We start from the raw sequence: 26,005 nt of genomic DNA, 5'->3' as shown, positions 1-26,005 counted from the left end.
CCCCAACATTAAGACCCCCCCCCCCGTTTCCAAAGTAGAAACTCCCGATTATTAAGACCTAATTTTTGTTCTCGGTTATCTCAAAATGTTAAAAATGTCTGTATTTTTAGCCCCATTCTAAGACTCGGACCTGGTAACCCATACGATTTTGACGTATTTTGTACGCCTTTTGGGCTAAAATACGATCAGTATGTACGGTCGGTTCCAAAAAAATATGACTGAAAAAATTTCTAGGCTATTTTTCTTCACGAGCGCATCCCTTTCATTCCTGTCTATTTACTGGGACACTGTGTATTTTAATGATTAAACATAACTTTATAACTCGACATTTGATCAATGATTACAGCTTTTGTCATTAAACTTTGAAAGAACCATTTGTTTTCAATGTATTGGTAAACTTAATTAACGGTGCAAAGGACTCGTGCGAAGCATGTTTGAATCATCGATGTTCAAATGTTGTGTTTAGTACACTCTTTTTTTCTGAAAATAGGCCAAGTTTGTTTGAGAATACTCCAAAAACAAAACAGGGGTTCCCAGGTCTGAAGGCTCCTCCCCTCTTAAAACTTGGGTTTTCTCACATTTGTAGATGAGAGGTTCCGCTGTACTAAAACCTTGTCTTATGTACAAAACTGCACCCAGCTAAATACAGTAGAAACATTGCTATGATTTTGTTTTTATATTGCAGCATAATGTTTTCTTCTGAGGATGAGAAATATTAATTTGTGAATGATAAAAAAAAAGAATAGCATTAGGAAAGAACAAAAAGTTTTCATACTTTTGAAACTTAAGCTGACAGGGGCTATTACTGAGTTACTCAGTGGTAATTGCATTGATTTCTAGAGTAGTGGTCTGAACCCGCAGTCCAAAGAAAAAAGGACCTTACATCTCTGTTTATGGTGCTGTTCATTTAATCAAAGCTAGTTCCTACCGATGATTTTTTTCTTGTGCGACAGTGCGCTGTTCAGGCTGATGCTTGCAAGGCAGCGACCACAATTCACCACAACGGAGAAACTCGAGCATTTATTGCGCAACGTCAAGGATGCTATCTCCTCGACGGCCAAACGCTTCAGTGGTAGTCAGCAACATGTGAGTACTTGAAGATTGTGGAAGGTAATAAAAGGTTGCTGTAATTGTTTCTCCTTCTCCTCCTGCTTCTTATTCAAGTATGAGATTGTGCTGCCATTTAGCGGATTGCCAGCATTTTCAAAGCTTCTGAGATTATTTTTAAAGATCCGCAGATTGTAGGATTTTGGATAATTGTTTCCAGGATTTATCTTGTTTTGTTTTTTAACAAGTTTATGATCTCATGCCTGTTACTGTAGTGCTTTTCTTCTCCTTCTACTCTTAGTACCAAGTCCACTTTTCTCTTCCACAAAGGTAATATGTTTCCAAAGCCTAAGAAATCCTGCACAGTCAAGTGTTAATCTGAAACTGGTGCACAAAATAACAACGTTGGAGTCGTATTTTGTTAAAACAAGATAAAAATTGATAATGATATTTTTCGTGCAATTTTGATTTCCTTGTAAAGGCGCGAGTTCAAGTACTAACAAGAGACCAAAACCAGACAGATACATTTTTTTTAATTTTTTTTTATTTCTTTTTCCAGGATGCACATGAGTTCTTATCCCAGGTGTTGGATCAGCTGAAGGAGGAAGTGATGAAAATCACCAGCCTTAAGGAAGAGGAGAAGGAAGCAGAAACATCCTTGACAAGTTCCGTGTCTTCCCTCTCAAGCGCTTCTGAAGACACTGCATACGCTTTAACTGAGGCTAGATCTGCATCACCTCAGCACAGAAGTACGCCCCCAGGGGATAAAAACACATGGAGGGTATCGGTATCACCTGCTGATGACCAGATGTCGCACGTCGGAGGCAGAAGTTCAAGTTCAAGATCAGCCCTGACCTCATCATCCCAGCTTCCAACTTCTGCTGTGCTTTTAAACCCCACCCTGGCCAACTTTGAGTTTGAAGTGATCCACTCTTTTCAGTGTTTAAAGTAAGTGTTAAGCTATCCCTTCCGGCGTTAATGTGTATAGTGGAACCACATGAAGACCTTGCACACCTGACAAAATCAGGTCTTTAAGTGAGGGTACATTTACACAGGTTACAGTGTTACCTGAAACAGATATATATATTTAGAATGGATTTTTTCCCCTTTCTATGTATTTGTGTGGTATTAAAACAGTGCAGTATAATGACTCATTCGTATCTAAACAGTGCAGTAAAAATATTAATTATGCCAAGTTTAGACTTTAAATGTATCATCTGAATGGTAGCAAACTTTTTTCTTCACCTCGGGCCATCAGAAACCCAAAAGAAAAGAACATGGTGACTTATTTTCAGATTTACTTCATTCATTCAGTCCTGCACAGTCTTTTGTTTTGGATGCAAATCTTTTCATCTTTTATTTATTTCTTTACAGCTGCGGTGAGCGCATTGAGAAAGCCGAACAGTTTAATGACCTGTCTGTGGATATGCCCACAAACACGTAAGTTTTAATAAATGGTTTTTTCTTCTTACCATGCAGTTTTGCTTTTTATTCCCCCTTGCTTTTTACTTAAAGATGCCTGAAAGGACATAGTATCTCATACATGCTTTCAGAAAAGGGATATGCCTCTGATGATACTATTTTGAGTCCTTTATTTTGTCTGACATTGTTTTGTTTTTATATCATACTCTTCACCGATGTTTCTTTCTCAGTGCAGTTTGGAAGAACGTATCAAATGAGAGATCACATGAAACCTTAGATTTTAGATGTACATACGCATTATTTCTGTATAATCCTTGCCTGGCATTCTGATTGATGCGTGTGTGTTTTGTTTTCATTTTTATTCAGACCACGAGGAATGAAGCTCTCTCTTCAAGATGCGCTGGACATGTTTTTCCAGAAAGGGGAAATAACTGACTACTCATGCGAAAAATGTGGCAAAAAATCAACGGCTGAGCTCACACATCGATTTGCAAAGCTACCGAGGTTTGTCTTCATAGTCATTCAAAAAGTTGTTTTTTTTTATGTGAGATGGGTGAACAACCCATGAAAGTTTATTTTGAACAGAAAACCATTGTATCAGTGCTTTGCTACTATTTTTGTGTGTAACGCTATCAGCTTTGCATAAAACAGTATAGACCTCTTCGCATGGGGCTGTGCATAAGGCTGCCACCAGACCACCACTGAGGTTTCTCTGAAGAAAGTTTTTCAGGGTAGCCCCAAGTCCATCCTTGCTCCCTCAATTCCCTCTGCATAAAAGGAAGAAATTCATCATACCCTTCTTTTTCTTTTTTGAGTCTTCGTGTATGGTATTATTTGGCAACGAATAAAAACGTAAGAGAAAATTCTTTCCATCCACAGAGTTTTGATTTTGCATCTGAAGCGCTACTCGTATGACGGACACAGTCGCAAGATGCTGGAGGATTTGCAGCTGCCTCGTTACATCACACTGCAGGATCATTGTGACCTCTCCCCAGTCCCACACCTGCAACACAGGTTAACGATCTCCAGGTAGAGTACAGCTACAGTGTCATGTTGTAGAACTGTCTGTCTGTAAAACTTTTTAGAAAGTAGACGCCAAAGACAGCTTTAGACTTCAGAAACATTTCCATAGAAAATAAATCACTTAAGCATCTCTGTACTAATACAAAAAGAACGGGAAGTAAGAAAGATTGAGAAAAAATCGTGCTGCTATAAAAAAAAAATTAAAAAGTATAAATATTTTAACATATATGTTGACAGATATATACTATTGAATGTAAAGTATTGAAACGGCCCCTTTGCAGCATTTTTACAGAATGTTGAGTCAGCCCTTTAGCAAGTGCCAACATTTTCTTTTTTTTCTGCCAGTCCCATGAAATCTCCAGTAACCCCTGGCTCCATGAGGTATTTAGCAAAGAGAACATCTGACGGCTCAAACAGGCGTCGCAGGTTCAACTCCACAGGCAGTGAAAACTGGTGAGTTAACGTCTCTAGTATTAGTAGTAATGTAATAGTTACGCCAACAAAAAAGTAAGTGACTGTTCCTGATTACAAGGCGAAATAATTAGGGTTGGTAACAATTCTTTCTTCTATTTTAAATTTTTTTTGTTTAGGATTTAAGTCTTCTCAGTTTTACCCAGGCCCATGTGGCTTTTAACTGGCCAGAACTCGTGTTACTTGTGTCCGCCGGATAGCAGCTTTCCTTGTAGAGTCCACAAAGTCGATTTTTGTCATCTTTTCTTTTTTTGTTTGTTTTGAAATAATTTGTTTTTTAAGGGTCAATAAAGTTCTAGGATTGAGAGGAATGCCCCCCCACCCACCCCCAGGTTAGTCGGGTAACCAGAAGCTCTGAATTTTTGTCTAGGCCTTATATTAACAGTGTACCACGCAATGTTTTACAGGGCTTCCATTTTTTGACGGAATCGCAGATTTCCAAGAAATGTTAAATCAAGAAACTGCATCAGATTACACAATTTTGAATGTAGCAATCCACATGTTTGAGTCTTCTCCTATAATGTCAGTGATTTCTGTTTCTCCTGTGGGAGCCCTGGTTTTAGCTCAGTAAGTTAGTATTGTAAGAGTTATATTTTCTTGATAGATTCACATATTTTAAATGTGTTTTGGTTTAAACAAGATTTTATTAATGAAATATAGGGTGGCATGTATATACGATATAAACATTTGTGGCCACACAACAAGCTAAGCTTATATTAAGTGTGGTTATAAATATGTACATCTAGATAGGAATTGTTATTTCACGTTATGTCAAGGTCATAGAATCACTTATACCCTTATGAGAATGCAAGACAAACAAGATACAATTTTTACACACACACACACAAAAAAGAGGAAAAAATTCAGCAAAAGAATTAGAGGATGTGACAGAGGACGGGAAGGACTGCAATATCGGGGAGATCCCGGGGGGGGGGGGGGGGGGAGGGGGGTCAGAGACGATGAGAGACTTTAATCACGGACGTACATGAGATGGACGGCTGTCTTAGGGTCAAGGTCGAATAAGTGCCTGTTTGACACACCCACCTGACGCGCGGTGCCCGCTTCTTCCGGTTAATGGCCGACATCGGCTTTGGCGTGTTTCGGTCCTGATGCTACTTCGCGAAAAATGGCATATGTGCAAGGGAAGCGGTTCAAACAAATTTTGGATGCCACACGACGCAAACGAAATGTAGAGGGCTTTCTTTCGTCAAACTTCCGAAGGCTGGAGTCAGTGTTGACCAAAACAAATAGCGTGCGGCCATAAATCGCGCTGACGGCAGCTTCAATCCAGACAAAGCCAAGATTTGCTCACGTCATTTGGCTCTGGAGTTCCCCATTAACAATAGTGGTCACAGTTTAAAACTTGGTAATTAAATAATTAAACGGTCAATACTTTTAGTTTTAACAGAAAACGTACCTATCGCAATTATAGATTATAACTTATTAAGAAATGTGTGTGTTGATAGTATGAAGTGTGTGTGGAGGGGGGGAGGGGGGTATTTATAAACAAAACCACTTGATGCCATGAGGACAGAAATTTGAGAAAAAGAATAAAAGTCTGCAAACCAAACTTAGCACAAATACAATAGAACAGGATGAGTGAGTGATCAGGGTGAATGAGTTAGTTAAACTGTGACTGAATATCTATTGATTGATTGATATTAAAGTGAACATTAGGGGGGGGGGGGGGGGTAGAAATGCACCATCGTGCACTCGCCTTGATGTACATCAAGGAACATTACTGCAGTCTCCAACAGCTTCAAAGTGGGTTAGACAGGCTCTTGATAAAGACTGAGGCAAAATGTGCCAAATCACACATTGTCTTGTAAGAAGGAAAAATCTTCATTTTTCACCTTTCTGCACTTTTTTGACATTGAGTGCATAGCCACAATGGTCACAGACAAGATGCATCAAACAGATTTCAAAAAGACCCCAAACTGAACTTGTTATGACTATTTGTAACCCCTCTCACCTTTTTGACTTGGCCGTACCCAAGCCAAAAGGCTAAAAAAATCATAACTAATTCCATGTTGACTTTTTGGTGGGGTGGACCTATTGTTCCAGACTCGCCTTGATTAAAGCAACACTAGTGCAGTGTCCAACAGCTTTTAAAATTTGTTTTGACCTCTTGACAATGTACATGTCAACAATCCCTGACTGTGATGTAGTAATAAAAAATCTTCATTTCTCCCCTTTCTCCACTTTTGTGTGTGTCAGTGCATAGCCACAATGGTCACAGAAAACATGCAGCAAACAGATTTCAAAAAGACCCCAAACTGAACTTGTTATGACTATTTGTAACCCCTCTCACCTTTTTGACTTGGCCGTACCCAAGCCAAAAGGCTAAAAAAATCATAACTAATTCCATGTTGACTTTTTGGTGGGGTGGACCTATTGTTCCAGACTCGCCTTGATTAAAGCAACACTAGTGCAGTGTCCAACAGCTTTTAAAATTTGTTTTGACCTCTTGACAATGTACATGTCAACAATCCCTGACTGTGATGTAGTAATAAAAAATCTTCATTTCTCCCCTTTCTCCACTTTTGTGTGTGTCAGTGCATAGCCACAATGGTCACAGAAAACATGCAGCAAACAGATTTCAAAAAGACCCCAAACTGAACTTGTTATGACTATTTGTAACCCCTCTCACCTTTTTGACTTGGCCGTACCCAAGCCAAAAGGCTAAAAAAATCATAACTAATTCCATGTTGACTTTTTGGTGGGGTGGACCTATTGTTCCAGACTCGCCTTGATTAAAGCAACACTAGTGCAGTGTCCAACAGCTTTTAAAATTTGTTTTGACCTCTTGACAATGTACATGTCAACAATCCCTGACTGTGATGTAGTAATAAAAAATCTTCATTTCTCCCCTTTCTCCACTTTTGTGTGTGTCAGTGCATAGCCACAATGGTCACAGAAAACATGCAGCAAACAGATTTCAAAAAGACCCCAAACTGAACTTGTTATGACTATTTGTAACCCCTCGCACCTTTTTGACTTGGCCGTACCCAAGCCAAAAGGCTAAAAAAATCATAACTAATTCCATGTTGACTTTTTGGTGGGGTGGACCTATTGTTCCAGACTCGCCTTGATTAAAGCAACACTAGTGCAGTGTCCAACAGCTTTTAAAATTTGTTTTGACCTCTTGACAATGTACATGTCAACAATCCCTGACTGTGATGTAGTAATAAAAAATCTTCATTTCTCCCCTTTCTCCACTTTTGTGTGTGTCAGTGCATAGCCACAATGGTCACAGAAAACATGCAGCAAACAGATTTGAAAAAGACCCCAAACTGAACTTGTTATGACTATTTGTAACCCCTCTCACCTTTTTGACTTGGCCGTACCCAAGCCAAAAGGCTAAAAAATCATAACTAATTCCATGTTGACTTTTTGGTGGGGTGGACCTATTGTTCCAGACTCGCCTTGAACACAAACATCTGTGATCAGAACTCCCCCTTTTTCTGTTTCTTTTCTTACACAGTTACAATCCCTCTCTCTCGCTCTAGTTCTGTTTAGGAAATGGATTGGAATCGTTAACTACAACCAAAACAAGTTTCTTGTGAACTGACGTACGAAATGCCACATCAAAACATTTTAACTTCTCATAATCTTTAAAAAAAAATAAACAACAACAAAAACGTGGCAACTCGTACTTCTCGAGTCAGTCAGTCACTCGCGTTCCGTGACACATGCACTTGTCAACTTCAGCCTGGTTACAATACTCCTACAAATCACTCATTCTGAAACTCATTTTTGTAATAAAAACAAGCAAACTTATTGATTATCTGCTCAATAAAAGAATCCATCGCTGCATCAGGATTCTCTCTGAACACCATTTCGAGCATTCGCCGGAAGTAAGCGACTCAGTCATTTGGTGACCTTGACCGCTCAAGCCAGTTATTAACAGAGACAAAGAGCAGCTGGCGCGAAGACAGCTGTCCAGGTAATGTAAGTCCGTGCTTTAATTCACAGACTTGCTAGATCAATGCCTCTGCAGCAGCAAAAATTTCATTTACATTGTCGTACAAACTAATTAAGCTCAGGTTAGTCATGTGAATACACAGAAAAACCTTTAATAAAAAGATTCACTCAAAACTTGACCTTCAGTACAAACGTAAAACAGCATGACCTGCCAATAATCAAATACTGGATCATTGACATGGTGACCACAGGGTAATCAAAATCTATCACTTAACCTTATAAAGCTATGTACCTTTTCAAATATTTCAATGTTTTCGGTAAAACGTAGGTTTGGCAGAGTACCGGCACGGTGGCCTAGTGGTAAGGCGTCCGCCCCGTGATCGGGAGGTCGTGGGTTCGAACCCCGGCCGGGTCATACCTAAGACTTTAAAATTGGCAATCTAGTGGCTGCTCCGCCTGGCGTCTGGCATTATGGGGTTAGTGCTAGGACTGGTTGGTCCGGTGTCAGAATAATGTGACTGGGTGGGACATGAAGCCTGTGCTGCGACTTCTGTCTTGTGTGTGGCGCACGTTATATGTCAAAGCAGCACCGCCCTGATATGGCCCTTCGTGGTCGGCTGGGCGTTAAGCAAACAAACAAACAAACAAAAAAACGGTTTGGCAGACCAAACAATAAACATTGTACATTTTGATGATCATTCGGTAATGTGTGTATAGTTAGTCTTCGGACATCATCGTAATTACTACAAAATAATAGATAATGTTCAACATTTTCATTTCGATATCCGCACTGACAAGTCGGGTTATCACTTAAGTGGCGTTTCACCATATCATCATTTAAATCGCTCATTTCTAATCTTAGTCTGCAGTGTATAATTCCATCTTTTCTCTTGCCATAATAATATTGAGGAGGAACTTTACTAAATGTGTTTTAGATTGAGAATGTGTGTGTGTGCCTCTAGATGTTAATAAGTGTGTGTGTGTTGGTTCATCAGGCGTTCTAAATAAAGTATTCTTGTGTAAATACATGCAAACAAGCAGTTATATCCATGTGCATGTGCACACACACACACGCACGCACACACGCGCATACACACACACACACACACACACACACACACACACACACACACACACACACACACTCTTTAAAAACTGGATTGATATGAAAGAATGTACAATGTTTCATTCAGGGAGAATGACACACCCAAGAGGAGTCCCAAAAAGGTGCGCCGCTCACTGTTGTCCGAAGTGGATGCTGACACTGCTGGTTCTGACAAAAAGGTGAGAACGCTTGAGTTATGTTTTCTCTTTTCTCCATTTCCCTTCTCCCACTTCTCTCACCATCTGTTAAGGGCGGGGATGTAGCTCAGTCGGTAGCGCGCTGGATTTGTATCCAGTTGGCCGCTGTCAGCGTGAGTTCGTCCCCACGTTCGGCGAGAGATTTATTTCTCAGAGTCAACTTTGTGTGCAGACTCTCCTCGGTGTCCGAACACCCCCGTGTGTACACGCAAGCACAAGACCAAGTGCGCACGAAAAAGATCCTGTAATCCATGTCAGAGTTCGGTGGGTTATAGAAACACGAAAATACCCAGCATGCTTCCTCTGAAAGCGGCGTATGGCTGCCTAAATGGCGGGGTAAAAACGGTCATACACGTAAAAGCCGTGGGAGTTTCAGCCCATGAACGAACAAACAAACCATCTGTTAATTCCCACGTCATCCACGGTTTCAGAGGCCACCATGAAATGATTAACTACATATGCAAAGATGTTGGCCTCAATCTTTTTTTCCGCCTTATTACAATCCTTTTTCAGTCCTTTTATAACTGCCTGAACAGATACATAAAACACAGGTGAAAAAAGAAGTCATAACATTGAGATGTTGTAACTCAACTTAGTAACTGTATCATGCGTAAAAGGCTTTGAAATTCTATCCCCCTTATTTATAACTGTTTCTGTTCTAGATAAAATTAAACATACATTCAGTTTCTGCCTGATTTATGCATTGGAGCAGTGTTGTTCCCTTACTCGGTGGACAAAAGGTCAGTTAATTGGACCCAGGTTGAAAATTAGTAAAGGTCCAAATGTTCTCGCTAACAAAATATTATTCAGTCAAATGACCTACGTGTCAAAACCATCTGACTGTCCACCGGCAAGTGGTCAAAGCAATGCTATTCAACAAAGTATGCGTCAGTGACTGAAAACTGAGGCTTGAGAAAAACACTGTTTGAGTTGCAAGACTTTAATCTTTGCAGATTTATGCCTTCACTTTTGTGACTTGAAGCCTTTCGTTTCCAGGATGATACCAGTTATGAAGATGATGTGGAAAAGGCAATTGCAGAGAGCAAGAAAGAGGTGAGACAAGACAAATGCATGGTGGAATATATGTAATTTACAAAACATGGAGTTTCCACAGTGTTTTCTTCATTAAATCGATCAGATCACAAAGGTTTTAGTGTAAATATTTAACTTTGATTACAGAGCTTCAACAGTCATGACAGTAGCCAATTGAGCCTGTCTATAACGACCACCACATGGAGCTTCTTCTTCTTCTTCTTCTGCGTTCGTGGGCTCAAACTCCCACGTACACTCGTGTTTTTTGCACGAGTGGAATTTTACGTGTATGACCGTTTTTTACCCCGCCATTTAGGCAGCCATACGCCGTTTTCGGAGGAAGCATGCTGGGTATTTTCGTGTTTCTATAACCCACCGAACTCTGACATGGATTACAGGATCTTTTTCGTGCGCACTTGGTCTTGTGCTTGCGTATACACACGGGGGTGTTCGGACACCGAGGAGAGTCTGCACACAAAGTTGACTCTGAGAAATAAATCTCTCGCCGAACGTGGGGACGAACTCACGCTGACAGCGGCCAACTGGATACAAATCCAGCGCGCTACCGACTGAGCTACATCCCCGCCCCTACCCCATGGATCAACCAGAGGTGTATGTTATAGAAAATTGGCTGCTATGAAAAGGTGAATTAAATTACATATTCTTACTCCAACTCAGATATAGCATTAACTTCAGTTTAAGTGCTAAGACGTTAACATACACTGAACCCTGGTAAAGGGGGAAGTAACCCCACAAAAATACGTTTATTGGAGGAAAAAAGTCGTCGGGGATCATTTGGGCTAGTCGTTGCAGGCAGATGATTGTTATCATGAGGTGGTCTTCTGAGCAGAATTGTATTTTCATTCATTTATTTAATTTGTTATTAACTCTACGGCAGGTGGCACCATTGGAAGAAGACTTTGACCCGTACGAAGACGACCTGGTGAAGGTGCTGGAGCTGAGCAGACGAGAGTACTTAGCCAGCAACAACTTCTTGGATCACCACTACTCCAACAGCAACTCTAACTCCCAGGACACCAACAACAACAACAACCAGCTGCCTTTGGGTATGAACAGTGTTTCGTTTTTGTGTACTGACAAGCTGGAGATCTCTCCTTGCATCCTTGATTTTCAATGGAAAGCGAATGGCTCTTTGAGAGAGAAACAAATTGGCCCCGACAAAAGAATAGTAATAATCAAGGAGCAATCATTTCGAGTCCACTTTCACATCCATATCTGTTGCTGGGAAAGGCTATCGGAATGCCTTTAAGATTGCTAACATTTTTTTTAGCTGGAGGAGGGGGGGGGGGGGGGGGGGGATTATGGACCCTTGGCAATTTTCAGATTTTATTTTCTCAGCTGTTCCCCTGACAGTGTACTTGTGAGCCTCCAAGTCCATATCGGTATGAGAGAAAGAGAGAGAGACCTCTGTCTGTGAATTTGTGTATGCGAGAGTGACTTGATTAATTTTGTAACATCAGGTGGGTTTTTTTTATGACTCGTAGGTAAGGACACACACACAGTGTCACACACACTCATTTGAGGTAAATCTACAGGCATGAGCAAGGTTTCAAACTCTGTCAGCTCTCTGGCCCTCAGAACGTCGTACAGATTGGACAGCTGAAGCGTTAACAAACGCATCTGCACATCACAAAAACGGGGGTAGTCTTAAATGGGGAGGCCTGAGAAGGGGAGTTCCACTGTATCACCATTTCATTTGTTCTTAATTTGAACACAGCCCAGAAACTATCTCTTGTCCAATCATTTTTTTAAAATTTTTTTACCTGGATCATAAATATGGAAACAGGACTGAGATTTTCCTTTAAAGCTGTGGTCTATTTATGACTTTCCGGGGCTACGAGGTTGAAAAGATGGGGATGAAAATCATGTACAGAATTGTGTACAGCAAACGCTACCCGAAACCCCACCTATACTGCGTGTATGACCTTGAGAGCTTCAGTCAACGCTTGAATTTTGCAGGGATAACATCCGGTTTGCTCTCTTAAGACTGATCTTATTTTATCTTCAAGGGGAAAAAATAAACGCCCCGGCGAAGATTCGAACTCACGACCACTAGGCTACTGCGCCAATTGAGAAAAAGAAGGAAAAACATAGATATTAATTCATGTTATGTTATTCTTGAAGCAGCATGATTTATATCTCTATTCGCCCACTGTTCAGAAGTGAATGCATGTATAACTTTTTCTTTGATGTCTGTTTTCAACTGCACAGAGCTTTGGAGAGATTCAGTTAGTGTTCTTGTCATTTTTCTTGCATGTTGTAAATAGAGATATCGCAGCTATATTTGCATGGCGCGAATGTCGTGTAGCATGACAGTGTAAACATGTACTGCGATTCCGTGAAACATGTCTGCAAATAAAGGCAAATTTGAATGGCAATTGTTACGTTTTTGCAACGCATGAATGGTAATTCAAGCGTAGAATGATATAAAATTATTATTTTTTCTATCTTTGACAACACTGGTGAAGTGGCCTAGCGGTTAAGACATCGGCCCCGACATTTCGAGGCCTTGAGTTCGAATCCCTGCCAAGTCGTTTATTTTTTCTGCTCGATCCTTCTTGACAAGTGTGCTCAGCTCTGAGAGAGCAAACCGGATGTTACCACTGCAAAATTCAAGCGTTGAATGAAGCTCTCAAGGTCATACACGCCGTATAGATGGGGTTTCGGGTAGCGTTTGCTGTACAAAATTCTTTACATGATTTTCAGCCCTATCTTTTCAAACTCGTAGCCTCGGATAGTCATAAATAGACCACAGCTTTAAGTTTGAACAAGCACGAAAACTGTTTGCAAAATCAGTCATGTCAGACTTATTCAGCTTTGTGAAAGGGATTTTCTTGTTTTAATAGTTCACATGCCTGAAAGGAACAGATTCTGTACAAAGCTTTGCTGTGTTGTTGTTGTTTTAGGTTGTGTTGTTTTCTAGCTTTTCTTTGTGTATTGTTTTGTTTGTGCTTTGTGCATAAAAGACATCATGGGTCTACTTTTGAGACAGCAACTGCTGTATCTAATCGTGCTAATCTTTTCCAGATGATGAAGAGGGCGATGTGTCATGCCTGACTGAAGAGCAGCAACTCGCACTGGCCATCAACCGGAGCATGGCTGAGTCCTCCTTTCAAAATGGTTCTTCTTCTCATAACCTGCCTCCATGCAGCTGGGAAAATGGTGACGATGCTGTGGGTGGCAGCTCATCCACTTTCAAAAAGCCATCAGGTTTTGACAATACACACACGCCTTTGGGTTCAAGGCGTGCTTCAGGGACACCATCAGCGAAGTTCCAGCCTAGAGACTGGGGGCTGGATTATGACACTAAAATTCCAAAAGCGGTGAAGAGTTTCACACGCACGGGTGACTTTGTTGCTGATGTGGCTGTGATGAGAACGAGCCCAGATGGGAGTGGTGATTGTGACAGAAAAGTGTCGTTTTCGTTGCCAGAGTCTGCGGATAACGCTTCATCCAGCAATAGACAACGTAGGCTACGCACTCCTCCTCTACTGGGTCTTCTCTCAGATGCAGAGAGCAACCACAAAGATGGAGGTGACCAAGATGACCAGTCATTCACAAGTTGCAGGCGTCCGTTACCCAAGTCTGACCAGCTGCAGTCAAGCAATTCAAAGAACAGAACAGACAAAGGCCATACAGGTGTTGACATGGACATTGATCCATTGATATCACTGTCTGGGAGGAACAACCATGACAGCAGCACACGGAGATCCTCTGGTTCACCTACCTCTCCAATTTGTTTGTCCCCCGATGCTGAGAAACCTCTCACCACACCTGGATTCAACTCCGAACTGACTCTTCTGGTGAGAAAAATGAAGACGAGCAATTGTGGACGGGACGACAGCAGTTATGATTCTCCAACGGCTGTGAATGGTGTCACTTCCACGGAGACCTGGTCACCTGAGGAGGAGAAGATGATAGCAGACGCCATGGACCATGATATGAATGACGGTTCAGATATGCAGCTGGATTCGTCACCAGGCGCCTCCCTTTCTCTGGGTGTGAAGAACACCTTTGGCTTTGAGAGCCTGTCCACTCCTGAGAAAAAAGGTACGTACATGTACGAAATTAGATTGGGCTTTTAGGTCATCGAAGGATGTGTGCGTATTGGGTTTTATAGGGGTGGTTAATGTTGCTGTTGTCTCATCATTGATCCAAAGAGAGAGAATCTCATGGGAGGGGGGCATAACAAAGTAAAAGAACAGGCATGAGGTGTTTTTTTTCACCAATTGTGTAATTTCCAGCATTTTCAAAGCTACAGAGACCCATCTTGAGATCACCAGATTTCAAAATGTTGTATCATTTGTTTTTAACATGGCCGGGTGTGTGTGTGTGGTATTTTTGTTTGTTGATCTCATGCCTGACTGGCCATCCCTTCTCAACTTCTCTAACCTTCAGGATAGGCTGTCAGGTTCTGCCTTAGCGCAGACCTTCTCTTGATCTACTGAAAGTGATACCAATGATTGGTAGCTGTAATTTGTTTGTATAAATGAGCAGTAGTAGCATTCGCTATGATTTAGAATTTAGATTGCCAGTTGCCCCAGTCTCTGTATTTGTTGAAAGGGGAAAAAGGGTTGGAGATTTATTTTTGTATCGGCACTAAAATTATATCAAAACTTTGTCATTTTTGTTCTGCAGATGGAAACAAACGAGCAGAAAAAGAGAACCAATCCCCTCCCAGTTACAGCACTGCCCAACATGTCGAAGCCCCTATCGACAAGGAGACAGAAAGGAAAATCCTTAAGCACAAGCTGCGGCTGACTGAGATAGAGGTACAATAGCTTCACTTCTCACTATCAGCTACTGTGATTAGTGGGTACACAAACCTACTCATGGTTGCAACGTTTATACATAGCTGCTTGGAAAGTCTGGATCTGGATACCCACTGGGTGTAGTGCACAGGGTTCGTACAGGTCATGGAAAACCTGGAAAGTCATGGAATTTGATTTTTAATTTTCCAGGCCTGGAAAGTCATGGAATTTCAATTCAAGCCATGAAAAGTCATGGAATTTAACAAAAATAAGAAAGAAAAAAAATTAACCTTTAGCACGCCAGCGGCGATTTGCGTCGCCAGCACAAGGCTTGTTCGTATGACCAACTTCTCGTTCGTATTTGCATACGAGAATAACGGTATTTTTAACGGCACTTGAGTCAAAGCGAGGCTCACTTCCTTCCGTTATCTCGTCGTGTCGTCTGCGCTGCATTTGAGTCGGTTTCGTCGAAGTTTTCTGCTTTTGTTTTTGCATCGATAAAGTACTTTAGCGCTTCAACAAGCAAGATGGAGGATGATGAGTTTGAAACTTTCTTTCAAGTTGTTTCTTGACAACAAAAAGTATGCGGAATTGGAACGAATTACCGAGGAAGATCTTCGCAATGAACTGTGTAACGCGGTGAAAAAAATGACAGTTCGTCAAGTCACAGTGACGGTTACGAAACGGAATTTACGAAAGTGCAGATGGATACAAACAGTGGCTGGTCCAGTTTAGTGAAATGACAGGACCAGCAAACATTACCGATAATCTGACTGCGTAGCAAATGCTTGACTTGCTTGTCGAAGAGACACTGCGTAGAAACTGACTCAAATTCAGTGCAAAGCAAGCCAGTGTCAAAACTGGCAGTGACAAGACGTAAAAAGTTTGCGTGTTCGGAAATGGCGACCTGTGGATCTAGTCATGGAAAATGTTATTGAGGCTCATGGAAAGTCATGGAAAAGTCATGGAAATTTGTTTCTAAAAACCAGTGGGGACCCTGAGTGCATGTAATGGGGATTAAATTACATATCTTATCCCAACTCACATTATCATATAGAAGTTTACTTCAGTTTAGTGCTAGGACGCTGTACTACGCATCACCTTTGTAACAAGGGAGGCAATTCTAAAAAAAGAACTACCCGGACCTATAAACAGGACAAAGCCAGACCGAGGCTGACTTCCTACTTGTGCTGCCATCTTGCATCATTCCACTCTACAGCGTTCGTGTCTAACGGACGTATTTTTGCTACGCTCAGGCTTTTTAGCCTTTCGTCTGGCCTAAGCTTTGGTCAGACTTCACCTTGGTTCTTTCTACACGTCCCTCTACTCTCAGACAGTGTTTGGGGTGAGCCCTTTCCAAACTTTTGACGTTTTTATTGTTTGACACAGTTGGTTTTGTTTACTTTAATTTTTGCAAACTTTCGTCCGTCATTTCGGACAGTGGCAAAAAGAAGAGTTCTAAGCAGGTTTCCGCCGAGCTGTCTCCGGCTAAGAAACCCTCTAGAAAGCTAAAAGTTTTCGAACCGCTACAGTCCGCTAGCCTTCTTAAAATTTACGCGAGAAACGATCTCCCTTTTACTCCTAGCTACAGCACGCAGAGGTAGCGAGATTCACGCACTCTTCGGCTTACCGGGAGATGTAGTTTTCAATAGAGGCGTTCTATCTCACTCCGTTTTCGGCCAGACTTCTTAGCCAAGAATCAGAAGCCAGGACAACCATCTCCGATGGTCTTAGTTTTTTCTTTTATAGGATTCTCGCCGCAGGCGACCCATTCTTATGAATCTGAACAGTTAGATCACTATGCTCCTTCCTGTCTCATACAAGGGGTTTAAGATCATAGGCAAAAGCTACTCTTATCGTCTTTGAACACAAAGGTAGATAAGGACATATCTAAGCGGGTGCTAAAATCGGGAAGATTATCTGAAGTCCTTGACTCTGCCTACTGGAGATCGGAGGACGTCTCTATCAACCTCTATCTGCGCGACATTTCCAGCGCGCGACAGGACGGTGCCAATGCGTTACCTGCAATGGTAGCAGCAGGGCCAATTATTGCCTAGCTCATAGAGTGAGCATCCCACCACCTACATTAGCAATCTGCTATATGTGAGTTGGGATAAGATATGTAATTTAATCGAAAATTTCAATAATAAATTTTCGTTTGATTAATACAGTGGAACCCCTCTCTAGCGACCTTGAAAATGTTGACAAAAATCGGTTACCTAATCTGTGAACCCTTCAGTTGTGTTGCTTTGTCAAAAGTTAGACACAGTCAACTAGTTTTGCTCTGAGTGAACAGTGCAGCTGGCCTCAATTAGCCGGTGACACCTCTCTGGCCACAGCACCAAACAGTGCATGGCTGGGGGGAGAGAGAGAGAGGGGGGGGGTAGCTGGCTAAACTCAGTGGGGTGTCCGGTGTCACTGAAGTCAGCAGGAAGAGCATTGGAGAGAAATAGAGAGGTGTACTCTTCCAAACAATTTCCAAGGATCAGTTGTCAGGGCTTAGGGTAGTCAGTGAGGGAGAGTGAGAGCGGTTTGTGTACAGTCCGACTGAAGAGTGAAAAGTCACTGCCACAAGATCGGCATGCAGTCAATAAAGCCAGACAAGAAGAATGATTATGACATGCGGCTCTATCTGCTGGTTTTTTATTCAAACTGGTTTTCAACGCTTATTCTCACAAAGCATCTGCACACCTGCCTCTGCCTCTGTGCTGTGTTTGTGTGGCTGCTTTCGTATGATGCCAGTGCATGGTGAGTGCGTTCACTGCCTTGTCACCACTTCCCCACCTTTTTCAGAATGTTTTCTTGGAGTTGGATAATTCTTTGAATTTGCGATTTTCGCACATCAAGACTTTTTGCAATCGCGATGGCAGTTTCTCCCTTTTTGTGTCTGTTCACAACATTCACTCGATTTTCGAGAGTTAAATATTTTCTTTTCTTTGTAGACGCCATGTCGATCTCCACGTACTGCTCTTCTGTCCAAAGACTGTCTATTCTGACTGAATTGAACGGTGTGTGTTGGTCACGTGAGTTTGTTGTCTCGATGATTGGTTTGTGATGTTTACTCAGCCCACCCAACCATCACACCTCTCAGCGGTTAATTAGTGCCTTTGCTTACGCAAGACGGTTATAACTGGTTATAACCGGTTTGTCAGTGATGCGTTACGCTGACTGAGTCTTGGCTTTGTCTGACAAAGTCGTTACACAAGCTGTTAAATCGGTCCTTAGACGTTAGAGTGGGGTGGTCGCTACACTGGTGACAACTATATAAGGAAACACATCGGTTAAAAAAAAAAAGGGTCGTTGTGGCGGGGTAGTCCTTAGAGAGGGGGGTCGTTGTGAGGGGTTCCACTGTATACTTACCCAACTCACATCGTTAATTCCCTCCCGCCTACCCCGCTACTAGGGTTTTTCTCCAAAAAAAAGAAGGATTTTTTCTCCGCGTTTGTGGGAATGATGCAAGATAGCGGCACAAGTAGGAAGTCAGCCTCGGCCTGGCTTTGTCCTGTTTATAGGTCAGGGTAGTTCTTTTTTTAGAATTGCCTCCCTTGTTACCAAGGTGATGCGTAGTACAGCGTCCTGGCACTAAACTGAAGTAAATTGCTATATATGTGAGTTGGGTAAGTATATTAATCAAATGAAAATTTATTACTGAAATTTTCTATTTCTCCACAGGAGCCGACTTCGGCTACAGTATTACATGACGGATGGTGTTTTTTGTTTGTGTGATTTTTTTGCTTTTCCAGTTAGTTACATGCTGAGAAAAAAAATTAGGGGTGCAATGGAAAATTCATGCAACTTTGTTCTGCCTGAATACTGTTTCGCTTTCATTCAATAACTGTCAATTCTTCTGATTTGCAGAAAGGAATATTGCCACACTCCTACAGACTGGTCAGCATTGTCAACCATCTTGGAGAAACTTCAGGCTTTGGTAAAAAAAAAAATAATAATGTTTCCGATCTTGTGTGTGTGGATGTATTGTATTGACATTGTAACTGCATCCGTCATTTGTGGGTATCGAAGTTCAGAGGAAAGAAAGTTCTGTTGTTGCAAAGGCAGTGCAGTTTTGTTCTTAGGCCTCAACCTTCAGCCATTGACGTATACATTTTTTGACCTGACACATTTGTCTGACCCCTGGCCTGTCGACAGTCCCATAGCTTTGGCATGTAGGAAGTCTGACCATTAATTTTCCTAACAAGCGAACAAAGCAAAGACGTATAGACATATGCATATTTTCAATACAAGTCCAACTCACCTTTTGTCCTCTGAGGCTCAGAACAACTCTGCAGTGTTTACATTTGTCTTGAATCTGTTCTTAGTGGTATATACATAACTTTGCATGTTAACATAAATGTTTGTTTTAATAATGTTCAAATTATTTCAAATGAATTGACTGATCTGTTTCTGCTTTTCTCAGACATTTCAGGCATTCTCAAAGCGAAAACAGAGCAAGATTAATTTCTTCAGTTGTACAGGAAATGTATAGATTTCAAAATTGCTACAAATGAATATGGTTCAATTAATTTCAAACAATCTTGACAGATTTACAAATCGTGCTTTCGTGTTTATATTGTACTAAGAAGTTCACCCATTTCAGCTTTCAGCAAATTTCTAATGTATACCTCAAGCTATACAGTGGTACCTGCGAAGTCAGCCTTCCACCCCCGATGAGAGAACACCTCTCATGAAAGGACACTTTCTGTTGTCCAATTGTCAAATAATTTAACCAAAATGTTAAAAGACCGCTGGGTCGATATATTTGTGAACGTAACTTACGAATACGAATACGAATACTTTATTATCTCATACAGAGAAATTTCAGTGTGGTGCACATTAAAAGACAAAACAAATAATAAGACAACAGATAAAAATACCATACGAAGCATACTACACTCGCGCACGCATATGTACACTAACTTTTTGTTTTGTCAATATCTAAACGTTCCAACAACTTACCTTTCTTGGTTTTTTTATTCTGAATTTTGGAACATTGGCAGTCTCTTTGTTTTTGGAGTTTCAACCAACATGTACCTGTCATGAAAGGCCACCTGAAATATACTGAGGGACACTTTTGGCTGGTCTCAAGTGCATCCTTTCATCGCAAGTCCCCTATTAGTATTACTGTACAAAGAGGAAACAAAAAGCGACCTAACAGGATATTCAGGACTAATGTTGATTTTTTTAAGGTTTTGTTTTAGTTAGAGGTATTGGTGTGTGCAGGTCATTATGTGAGTGATGCACTGGACATCAAGAAGCAGACATGGTTCAGTTACGATGACAAGGACGTGAGGAAAACTACTGAGGCTTTCGTCCGCACCAAGCGAACCAGTACTGGCTACATCTTCTTCTACTTGAGCAAGTGAGATGTTTGAAAATGCAGCCCCTATCCCTCTCTCTCTCTCTCCCTCTCTCCGTCTCTCTCCCTCTCTCACTCCGTCTCTCTCTCTCTCCGTCTCTCTCTCTCTCTCTCTCTCTCTCTCTCTCTCTCTCTCTCTCTCTCTCTCTCTCTCTCTCTCTCTCTCTCTCTCTCTCTCTCATTTGTAATTCTGAAACCTCATGCATCTTCTTGTCTCCTTAGAACTCTTTCTTTCTTTTGGTGGTGGTTATTACTATAGGTGTGTGTGTTTAATTTACAACAATTTTAGAACACCACTGTGGAAAGTTCATTTGAGCAAATAGTGCGTATCCAGTAACTTTTGCAATCGTGAGGAGATTTTAACTGATTTTTTTCTTCATTCTTCGTTTTCTTTCTTTCTTTCTTTTGTTCTTTCTTTCTTTCTTTTCTTCTTTCTTTCTTTCGTTCTTTCGTTCGTTTTTGCTTTCTTTCTTTCAAAATTTGACAATGACAGAGAGAAAATTGTATGTGTGTTTCAGGGATATTTTTGAGGAGATTGACAGTATGAGACCCAACGGGAGTGGCAAGGAACTTGCTGAGAGACTGTCCACCTTGCCTTGACCAGTGTTGTGCACTTAGGTTTTCAGCGCCTTGACCAGTGATGTGCACGTAGGTTTTCAGCGCCTTGACCAGTGATGTCCACGTAGGTTTTCAGCGTCAAGGTTTCTGTGTGGAAAATCCGCCTGTAAGGTCTACAGTATGCTGAAGTAATACTTTTGGTCGGGCACACTATAGACATGCTTGTGAGTGTAAGAAAGTGTTAGGAAGATAAAGTTTTGGGCAATCACAGCTGAGCGAGAATGTGGTGTTTTTTCTTTTGGTCAAGCAAACTTGTTCTGGACTGTGGGTATGCTTGTGAGTGTAAATAAAAGTGTGCAGAAGATGAATTTTAGGGCTATCACGGCTGAGTGAGGATGTTTCAGACCTGGGAACCCATACGATTTCTGCGTATTTTGTACGCTTGATTGTCTAAAATACGATCAGTACGGTCGGTGGAAAATAAATACGATCAAACAAATTCATAGACTACTTTTCTTCACAATCGTAACTTACAGGCAAGAGAATCTTCCGCCGTTTGGCGGAAATCCACCTTTTTGATGAGCCCCAGGGTCATTTCTGAGATCGGTGTAAATCCGTTGAGAAAATTTTTTTGGGGGGGTGGGTACGGTACTTTCATCCGCGTAACAGCTTCCATTGGCGATAGTTTATTCTCAATTGACGTATTCTTATTTGGACTGAATGTTGCTTGTACGAAATTTGCCGAGTAGAACACGAGGATGATAAGAATGTTGTCAGAAACAGCCGAGCAAGTGGTTTTATGCTTGTTCCGGAATTTGCCGAAGATTTCCGAGCGCTTTCTTTGTTTTTACGGATCGTGCAGTTTCTAGACCACGCGCCATTTTGGTCACCATGCATCGACGAATTACAAAAAGCGATAAGGCCCTTGCGGCCGAAATCGACTCAAGTGTGAAAAACAAATGGAATTTTGGTTGGCTTGAGGAGAGAGTGAAGACTTCGATCTGGTTGACGAAAAGCAAAGTCTAAAACGAACACACAGTGGAGCTCTCTGTTAACAATTTTGAACACATTGGTGAGAAATTACTGCAGCTTCAAGTGCACTGTTTTGTAAAGTTATGGCGTCTCCTGGTGCACGTTTTAGGTGTGGAAAATGCCAAAAACCCTCAAAACCCCTCAGGGGCCTATATTGGCCCCCGCACCCCCGCATTATTTTCCTCCTTTTTGATGATTTCCTGTTCCCATGCCTGAACTTAAACCAATCCAGTATTTGGGAGGTTTGAATGATGTGTGGAGTACACTCATTTTTCTGAAAATACGCCAAGTTTCTTTGAGAATGCTACAAGTGCAAAACAGGGGTTCCCAGGTCTGATGTTTAGTTTTTTTTCTTATGTGAAGTTAACACTTGTGGTTGTACACATGTGGCTGGGCAGTGGTTTTTACGCAGATTTTGTGGTATTGAAATTCTTTTTCCTTAACAAAATAATTTGAAAAAAATTGTTTAGGTGTTGCTCATTACTTTATACGTGTGTTTTTTTTAAATACTAGTCATCAGTCATTGATCACTTACTTATTAAAGTTCAAAATGATTGACCATTGATTGATCATTCAGTTTACGTCTGGTTCAAGTTCTTCATTTACATTATTTGACAGGCTGGGCAAGCCATGTCTAGACAGAGGAATTTATTGGGAAACAACCTATTCATCTTTGTATTAAATCTGTCACATTGCATATTTTGTCGGATTCTAGCCTAAACCTTCAAACTGTTCTAACTTGTACATGTATGATGTAAAGCGTGAAGTTGGAAAAAAATCGGAACACTGGAGAAAAATTACCATAGAATCACTTTTCCCCGTTCACTAAAAGCAATGTGGGTTGTATACCTTGCTCTTCAGATATTTTTGGTTACATCTTTGCATTAGTGCATTCTGAATACAGTTCTTCATGGTGATATGCAGATTTTGGAAATAACTTTTAGGTTTTATTGGTTGTGGATGAGTTACTTTTCCTTGGAAATACTGAGGCGAACAAACATGTGACAGGGAATTAAAGCGAATGGCTGACATCCCAGTGAAAATTAACTCCCATCTGCTCAATACTATGCTCTTTTCTTTTTAAGGTGTGCACATTGGACTTCATTCAATGTTGTTTTGATCACATGCCTGCAAAGATCGGCAACCACAGGTGTAGGTCAAACTATAGCAAGTGGTTTGTCTCGACAACTGGTTCGGGATCAACGTTGAATAGGGCTCTAGTGTGCATACTTTGGAACGAAAGGAGCTTAACATTGAGCGAACAGTACAGAAAACACAGATGGGAGCTAATTTTCACTGGGATGTCAAGTGATGGTTTGACTTTCCAGTCACATGGGTTTCTTTGCTCCAGTATTTCCAAGGGAAAGCAGCTCTTCCAGAACCTATGAAAACACTACAACATTATTTTTGAACATTGTCAATGTATTATCACTCTCTGGGTTTTAAGACTTTAGTGGCACTGCAGTAGTGTTGTTGCCAGCCTCAGAGGAAAGGTCAGTTGGACCTGGATTGAAAACATGTATTGATGTATAGATCCAAATGTCCTGGTTTTGTCCGCTTGGTAGGAAAATTGATGGTCAGAAGACCTCTTACCCCCCGCGGGTTAGGGGGAAGAATTTACCCGATGCTCCCCAGCATGTCGTAAGAGGCGACTAACGGATTCTGTTTCTCCTTTTACCCTTGTTAAGTGTTTCTTGTATAGAATATAGTCAATGTTTGTAAAGATTTTAGTCAAGCAGTATGTAAGAAATGTTAAGTCCTTTGTACTGGAAACTTGCATTCTCCCAGTAAGGTAATATATTGTACTACGTTGCAAGCCCCTGGAGCAATTTTTTGATTAGTGCTTTTGTGAACAAAAAACAATTAACAAGTGGCTCTATCCCATCCCCCACCTTTCCCCGTCGCGATATAACCTTGAACGGTTGAAAACGACGTTAAACACCAAATAAAGAAAGAAAGAAAGAAGACCTCTTACATACAAACTATCAGACGGTCGACCTGCCAGGGGTCAGACCAATGCGTCAGATCAAAATAGTATGCGTCAATGCCTGCAGACCGTGGCTTCGGAACAACACTGCTGCAGGGCACCTGATTGTTAACCTTTTAACTGATAATAAAGATGCACATAAGTATTGTAATTTGTACTGTGTATTTTAACAGACTAGTCTCTTTCTCTACTCTTTTCACACTCTTTTCTTTCGTTTGCTGTCTTCAATTTTAGTCAATTTGGTTCAAGGTCATATAAACTGGAAGACCTTGATGTGTAGTGTGAAGATCATGAATTGTAAAGACCCAAGTGTTGTACCTGGTGTGTATCTTTGTATGTTAGTGTGTGTGCGTGTGATTAATTGATCTGGTATTTGATGACAATACAAACTGAATATTGTGTAATTGCACATTTCTTAATTCTCATATAACCCTTTCTTCTTTCTTTTTCTTTCTTTTTTTTGATGTAGGTGCCAGCACACATGTGAATGAATGAAATAATTAAAAATAATCTAGCATACAGTGTGAAATAATTATCATTTTATGCATACAAAATGACCGAAGTTTCTCTTGTGAGTTTTTAACCAAGTAGGTAACCTGGAAATGATTGAATCATTTTGTTATTACCTTTTGCTGTACATGTATTACACAGTACCTGAATTAATTTAATGCTGAGCACCTGAAAGATAGTGTTGTTAATTTAACGTCAGTGCATGAAGTCTGCTGACTTACTGACAGGAAATTTGCAATCCCTGATAGGAATTGTTATTTGCAGTGTGTGCAATGGAGTACACTGTACAATTCAAATATTTTGGAAGTTTGGTTAAAGATACATTTTTTCATTGTTTGTTACTTTGTGTGTTACTTAAAGACAAATACCTTCCCATGAAAAGTTCGGCTCACCATCTCAGATGTGGCCAGGGTTTTTCACATGGGGTAAGACCATCCCTCCACTTGGACACCTACCAAGACTGAAAAGCCTGGGTGCTCTGTGCCCAGTGGCATTTGTTGATGCATTAATAAACTCCCCCCGCGGGTTAGGGGGAAGAATTTACCCGATGCTCCCCAGCATGTCGTAAGAGGCGACTAACGGATTCTGTTTCTCCTTTTACCCTTGTTAAGTGTTTCTTGTATAGAATATAGTCAATTTTTGTAAAGATTTTAGTCAAGCAGTATGTAAGAAATGTTAAGTCCTTTGTACTGGAAACTTGCATTCTCCCAGTAAGGTAATATATTGTACTACGTTGCAAGCCCCTGGAGCAAATTTTTGATTAGTGCTTTTGTGAACAAGAAACAATTGACAAGTGGCTCTATCACATCTCCCCCTTTCCCCGTCGCGATATAACCTGCGTGGTTGAAAACGACGTTAAACACCAAATAAAGAAAGAAACAATGCATTAATTTTGTAAAAGGCACTCACTGGTTTTTTCAGAAATTGATTCGTCAAAAAATGCCAAAGCACCACAGCAAGCAATCAGGGTGTTGAATTTTGGAATGTCTAAATGGATGATATTCTTCTTACCCCCTGTCTAAAACAGAGAACCAAACTTTTAATGGGAAGGAATGTGCCTTTAATAGAACTGGGTTTTACATGAAATGAAATGTACTGATTTTACTGAAAAAATAAAATGTTCACTAACATGAAAAGTGTTTACATGTGTACTCTCTCTCTCTCTCTCTCTCTCTCTCTCTCTCTCTCTCTCTCTCTCTCTCTCTCTCTCTCTCTCTCTCTCTCTCTCTCTCTCTCAACGTCAAATGACAAAGCTTATGACCTTCTTGGTAGAACTCTAGCCCAAGGACAGTGTTACAGGTTATCAGTGTTACAGGTTATCAGTGTTACAGGTTATCAGTGTTACAGGTTATCAGTGTCATCCTGATGGAAGTACAGAATGAACTATAGACGCTGTGCTTGTTTCTGTCTCACCTTGGGCATGGACCTTATTCCGTTGAACATACCTAACAGGGCCGGACTAGGCTAAGAGGAGGGGGGGGGGGGGTGTTGCCAGCGGTGGTCCAGGGGGATGTTCCCCCTGGCGGGGTCAAGGGGCAGAGCCCCTTGTGGGGGTCAGGGGGCTTTGAAGCT

At 41.1% G+C, this 26,005-nt stretch overlaps 1 protein-coding gene across 1 annotated transcript in view; it reads left to right on the top strand.

Moving 5' to 3' along the window:
* The window catches only part of LOC138958745 (ubiquitin carboxyl-terminal hydrolase 37-like), a 37,944-nt gene extending 12,375 nt beyond the window's left edge, over positions 1-25,569 (top strand). The window contains exons 9-22 of the mRNA XM_070330022.1: positions 954-1,086; positions 1,607-1,995; positions 2,422-2,487; positions 2,836-2,973; positions 3,349-3,498; positions 3,838-3,945; positions 9,081-9,171; positions 10,186-10,242; positions 11,120-11,288; positions 13,270-14,292; positions 14,881-15,014; positions 18,852-18,921; positions 20,211-20,349; positions 20,865-25,569. Of these exons, the coding sequence (XP_070186123.1) occupies positions 954-1,086; positions 1,607-1,995; positions 2,422-2,487; positions 2,836-2,973; positions 3,349-3,498; positions 3,838-3,945; positions 9,081-9,171; positions 10,186-10,242; positions 11,120-11,288; positions 13,270-14,292; positions 14,881-15,014; positions 18,852-18,921; positions 20,211-20,349; positions 20,865-20,946 (2,749 nt within the window). The 3' untranslated portion in view covers positions 20,947-25,569. The remainder of the gene's footprint in view (positions 1-953; positions 1,087-1,606; positions 1,996-2,421; positions 2,488-2,835; positions 2,974-3,348; positions 3,499-3,837; positions 3,946-9,080; positions 9,172-10,185; positions 10,243-11,119; positions 11,289-13,269; positions 14,293-14,880; positions 15,015-18,851; positions 18,922-20,210; positions 20,350-20,864) is intronic.
* Positions 25,570-26,005: the final 436 nt, after the last annotated feature.

Source organism: Littorina saxatilis, linkage group LG2 (genome assembly GCF_037325665.1).
Source record: "Littorina saxatilis isolate snail1 linkage group LG2, US_GU_Lsax_2.0, whole genome shotgun sequence".
Classification (NCBI taxonomy): domain Eukaryota; kingdom Metazoa; phylum Mollusca; class Gastropoda; order Littorinimorpha; family Littorinidae; genus Littorina; species Littorina saxatilis.
This window is presented reverse-complemented; position numbering and strand designations above follow the sequence as displayed.